This window comes from Chrysochloris asiatica, unplaced genomic scaffold (genome assembly GCF_000296735.1).
Source record: "Chrysochloris asiatica unplaced genomic scaffold, ChrAsi1.0 scaffold00494, whole genome shotgun sequence".
Taxonomy (NCBI): domain Eukaryota; kingdom Metazoa; phylum Chordata; class Mammalia; order Afrosoricida; family Chrysochloridae; genus Chrysochloris; species Chrysochloris asiatica.
The window spans coordinates 177,426-183,509 of record NW_006409012.1 but is presented as its reverse complement, the minus strand read 5'-3'; the positions used below and the strand labels follow the sequence as shown (position 1 = coordinate 183,509).

At 37.1% G+C, this 6,084-nt stretch overlaps 1 protein-coding gene across 1 annotated transcript in view; it reads left to right on the top strand.

The window, feature by feature from the left end:
- LOC102837579 (phosphatidylinositol 3,4,5-trisphosphate 3-phosphatase TPTE2-like) overlaps positions 1-6,084 on the top strand; it is a 113,301-nt gene that overhangs the window by 32,880 nt on the left and 74,337 nt on the right. The window contains exon 8 of the mRNA XM_006877427.1: positions 870-934. Within this exon, the coding sequence (XP_006877489.1) occupies positions 870-934 (65 nt within the window). The remainder of the gene's footprint in view (positions 1-869; positions 935-6,084) is intronic.

Sequence of the window (6,084 nt, the reverse complement as noted above, 5' to 3'; positions counted from 1 at the left end):
TTCGAAACTACCAGCTGTTTCATGGGAGAAAGATGAGGCTTTCTGTGCCCGTAAAGATTTACAGCCTCGGAAACCCTGTGCAGGGTCGCTACGAGTCAGAACCGACTCCACGGCACATAACAACAACAACAATATATAGAACACCTACTCTGAGTTGAAAAATATGTGTTGATCACCTACTTAGTTAAGGAGCTCTGGTAGCATTGTGGTTACAAATCGAGCTGCTAATCTAAAACTACCAGCTGTTCTGCAGGAGAAAGATGAGGTTTTCTGATCCTATAAAGATTTACAGCCTCGGAAACCCTGTTCAGGGTCCTTATGAGTCAGCAACGACTCCATCGCACATAACAACAACAACACTCGGAGTTAAACTTGGTCTAGACACATTGAACACATCAGTGAATAAACAGAAAAAGATTCCTATTATTGACAAGTGTACATTCTATTGTTAATTTCAGTTTCCTTTACATTATCTGTCCTATGTTGGACATTTTTTTAAAGAACTTATTGTAGTTCAATGTTGTTGTTAGTTTCTGACAGTCCAATTTCAACTCATAGCAAGCCCATGTGACAGAGTGGAACCATCTCATAAGGACACTTTTTATGTGAGCAGATAATAACATCTTTCTCCCATGAAGCATGGGTGATTTGAACTACCAAACTTTGTTTAGCAGCCTATCACTTAACCATTGCTCTACCTGGAGTCTTAAAGATAGCCAATAAACAATTATACTTATTTGTAAAAACAACAACAAAAAAACAAAAAAAAAACAAAACTTGTCTCTGAAAAAGAAATCTATATGTAAGTTATATTTTTTACATTATTTCACAACCATAATAACATATATAGTGATTGTTTTTGCTTCCAGACCGCATTATTGCAATGTCATTTCCATCTTCTGGCAAACAGTCTTTCTATAGGAATCCCATTAAGGTAAGCTGACTTATCTATCAAGTGTTTATTGAACATATACTATGAAGTCGTGAGTTTAACATTGACCCTGAAATGGCAATATTCTCCTAAAATTTTATTCTTTCAGGTAAAAATAATGATTTAAATCAATTAGTTTTTGCTATGCTACAAACTACCTAAAAACTCATGGTTTATAACAACTATCATTTGTTTAGCTCATGATACTATGGTTTGTGAACTGGAGTTGAGCTTAACTAGCTATTATATCAGTTCAGACTGGGCTTGACTGAATTCCGCTAGTATCTGTGGGTAGCTACTGAGTCCCCATGAGGGCAAACTAGTCTAAAATGACCTCACTGAGCCTTCCAGCAGGATAACCCAGGCTTCTTCATATGGTGGATTCCTTCTTGTTGTTAGGTACCAAGAAAAGAATGCAAATCTCCTTAGGCCCAGGCTGAAAATGAATATTACATGGCTCCTGCCTCTTTCTAGTAGAGAAAGCAAATTACAAAGTCTACCCAGATTCAAAGAATGAAAAAAGACCCCATCTCTTGATAGAAACTGCAAAAAACTGTAATTTTGTTTACCATAGGGGAGATAGATGAGGATGGTATGATTAAAATATGTATGTGTGTTGAGTTCCTAAATTACCGTGGAAAATACAGATTTAGGTTCAATGGATGACTAAATCAATTAATTTCACATATACTGTGGTGTTTACTATAGATAAATTTGTTAAAGAAGTTTGCATATAGATGTATATGTATTAGTGAAATTTACAATATTTGTTATACCTCCATAAATATGTAAGAGTATGTGTGTGCACGCACCTACCTGTTGTTGTTGGATACCATCGAGTTGATTTTTAACTCATAAATCAACTTCATGTAGCAAAGTAGAAGTCCCCATAGAGTTTTAATTTTTATTTATTTTATTGTTGTTGAGAATATGAAAATAGACACAGCAAAACATACACCACCAATTCAACATGTATATTCACTGACACCGATTACATTTTTAGAGTTGTGCAACAATCCCCACCCTCCTTTTCTGAGTTATTCCTCCCCCATTAACATAAACATAAACCCTAAGGCTCTTATCTGAATCTTTCATGTTGCTGTTGTCAGTGGGATCTCATATGTTGTTGTTATTGTTTGGGGCCATCAAGTCAGTACCGATGCATAGTGACCTTATGCACAGCAGAACGAAACACTGCCCGATCCTGGGCCAACCTCACCACTGTTGCCATGCTTGAGTCCATCAATGCTGCCACTTGCCCAATCTATCTTGTTGGAGGGTCTTCCTCCTTTTCTCTGACCCTCCACCTTACCAAATATGATATCCTTCTCCAGTGACTGGTCCCTCCTAACAATATGTCTGAAGTATGAGAGATGAAGTTTGGCCATCTTGGCCTCCAAGGAGGACTCTGGCTGCACTTGTTATTGTTAGGTGCTGTCAAGTTGGTCCTGACTCAGCGACCTGTAGAGGATTCTCCTGTAAATCTTTACAGGAACATAAAGCTTCATCTTTCTCCTGCAGAGCAACTGGTGGGTTCACATCAACAACCTTGTGGTTAGCAGCCTAGTGCTTATTCTTCAGCATCACCAGTGTTCCAGGACCTCATATCGCTGGTTCTTTGTTTTAAAGCATAATGTTCAATACAGACATTCTTTACTGTTGTTGTTAGGTGTCATCAAGTTGGTTCCAACTCACGACGACCTTATGTACAACAGAATGAAACACTGTCAGGTCCTGAACCATGCCCACAATGGTTGTTAAACTTGAGCCCATTGTTACTACCAATGTGCCAGTCCATCTCATTAGGGGTCTTCCTCTTTTTCTCTGACCTTCCACTTTACCTAGCATGATGTCTTTCTCCCAGGACTAGTCCCTTCTGATAAAATGGCTGAAGTATAAGAGATGAAATCTTGCCATTCTGACTGTACTTCTTCCAATATAGATTTGTTTGTTCTTATAGCAGTCCATGGGAGTTGTGTGGTGCTGGACTGCAAAGTCGGTTTGAACTGTAAGGTCAGTGGTTCAAGCTCATCAGCTGCTCCTCTGAAACCTATACAGGGTCACTATGCGTTGTAACCAACTCAGAAGCACTTAACAACAACATAGCAGTCTATGGTACTTTTAATATTCTTCTCCAACACCATAACTCAAATGCATCAATTCATCTACTGTCTTCCTTATCCACTGTCCAACTTTCACATGCATATAAGGTTATTGAAAATTCCATGGCTCAGATCAGTTGCACCTTAGTCCTCAAATTTGACATCTTTGCACTTGCACACTTTAGAGAGGTCTTGCGCAGCAGATTTGCCCAAGGCAATATGTTGCTTGATTTGTTGACTGATGCTTCCCTGAGTGTTAATGGTTGATCTGAGCAAAATGAAGTCTTGGAAATTTTCAATCTTTTCTCCATTTATCATGATGTTATTATTGGTCCAGTAGTGAGGATTTTGGTTTTATTTACATGAGGTTCAACTTATACTGAAAGCTGTACTCTTGGATCTTCATCAATATTTCAAGTCCTTTTCACTTTCAGCAAACAAGGTTGTACTGTATGCACATCACAGATGGTTAATAATTCTTCTTCTGATTCTGGTGCAATGTTCTTTTTAAGATTATCCACCTTCTCAGATTATGTACTCAGCATACAGACTGAATACATATAGTAAAAGAATACAACCCTGGCTCAAACCTTTCCTAATTTTTAACCATTCAGTGTTCCCTTGCTCTGTTTTAACAACTCCTTCTTGGTCTATGTACAGGTTCCTCATGAACACAATTAAGTGTCCCAGAATACTCATTCTTTGCAACTTTGTCCATAGCTTGTCATGATCCACACAATCGAAAGCTTTTACATAGTCAGTAAAGCACAGGTAAACATCTTTATGGTATTCTGTGATTTTAGCTAAGATCCATCTGTTGTCAGCAATCATTCCACATTCTCCTTTGAATCCAACTTGAACCTCTGGCAGTTCCCTGTCAATGTTTTATTATTGCAGCTGTTTTTGAATTATCTTTAGCAAAATTTTATTTGCATGTGATATTAGTGATACTGTCTGATGATTTCCTGATTCTGTTGGGTTACCTCTCTTTGGAATGAGCACAATAATGGGTTTCTTCCAATCAGTTGACCAAGTAGCTATCTTCCAAATTTCTTTGTATAGGTGAATGAGTGTGTCTCCAGTGCTGCATCAGTTTGTTGAAAGATTTCATTTAGTATCTCATCAATTCCCAGAGCCTTGTTGTTTGTCCATACCTTCAGTGCACCTTGGACTGATCATAACATTGGCTCATGATCATATACTACCTCTTTGAACATTGTCCGTTTCTTTTTGGCATTCTATCTTCTTTTGATATTTTCTGCATCACTCAGTATTTTGTCCATAGAATTCTTAAACATTGCAAATTGAGGCTTGAAGTTGTTCTTCAGTTGCTTAAGAAATGCTGAATGTGTTCTTCCCTTTTGGTTTTCAAACTCCAGACTTTTGCACATTTCATTATAATATTTTACTTTGTCTTCTGGATCCGCCCTTTGGCATTTTCTATTCAGCTTTACTTCCTCATCTTTTTCTATTTGCTTTAGTTTCTTTACACTGGAGAGTAAGTTTCAGTATCACTTCAACATCCATTTTGCTCTTTTCCTTCTTTCTTATCTTAATGACCTTTTGCTCTCTTCCTGTATGATATTTTGATGCCACACCACAACTCTTCTTGTCTTCTGTCATTAGTGTCTAATGCATCAAATCTGCTCTTGAGATGATCTCTAAATTCAGGTGGGATCTGTTCAAGGTCAAATTTTGGCTCTAGTTGACTTGTTTTCATTTTCTTCAGCTTCAACCTGAACTTGCATATGACAGTCTATTCTACATTCTGCCCTGGCCTTGTTTTGGCTCATGATATGGAGCTTTTCCACAGTCTCTTCCCACAGATATAAACAATTTCATTTTTGTGTATTCCATCGGTAAGGCCATGTCAGATGCCTTTTATGTTGTTTAAAAGAGGTATTTGAAGTGAAAAAGTCATTGGTCTGGCAAAATTCTATCATGTGGTCGCTAGCATCTTATCTATCACCAATGCCATTGTTTTCTAACTACTGATCCTTCCTCTGTGTTTCCAGCCTTTGCATTCCAGTCACTAGTAATTATCAATACATCTTGATTGCATGTTTAATCAATTTCAGACTTAAGAAGTTGGTATAATTCTTCAATTTCATCATTAGTGTTTGGTGTGCAAATTTGAATAATATTGGTATTAACTGAACTTCCTTGTAAGTATATGGATATTATCCTATCACAGACAGCATTATACTTCAAGTTAGATCTTGAAATGTTTTTTGTTTTTGTTTTTGATGATGAATGTGATGCCATTCCTCTTCAGTTTTCCATTCCCAGCATAATAAACCATATAATTGTCAGATTCAAAATGGCCAATATCAGTCCATTTCAGCTCACTAATGCCTAGGATAGTATTTCATTCTTTATTAGTTAAGCTAAATCATTATTTCGTTTTATGAAAACTGCAAGATATATTTTGGTTTAAAGTTTAAATATTAACTCATAGATATCATTTTAGGCATTTTATACAACTTCCATGGCTCCTGGAAATCTGGAGTTCATGAGAATTTGAAATCCTGTTCTGCATTTTTCCCCTTTTGATCAGGATTCTTCTAGAGAACTTTGGTCACAATGAACAGTAATTGTTGCTGGGAACCATTCAATTCTTGTGGCAAAGGAGGCAGTTGTTTATGGAGGAAATTAGTCACACAGTCCATTTATTCCTTCTATTCCTGATTCTCTTTCCTCTTCTGTTGCTCCAGGAGAATGAAGACCAATTGGATAGCCATTGCAAGTTTTTAATACCCTAGACAGTACACATCTAAGTAGGAGGTAGAACAGAAGCAATAAACATGATATTAAGCCAATTAACAGGGATGTCCCATGAAACTACGATCCTACACTACCAAACCAAGGAATCAAATCCTGTGAGATATTTATTTGGTTGTACATAAGCAGCCTCAGGAGATAATCTTTTTTTAGAGCAATGGAAAATCATTGTTGCAAATGTATTTGTCTCACAACTTTTGCGATTCAACTTTTTATAGGTATGCAATTTATTGACAGCACTCACTGACTGTGCAATCCTACCCTTAATCA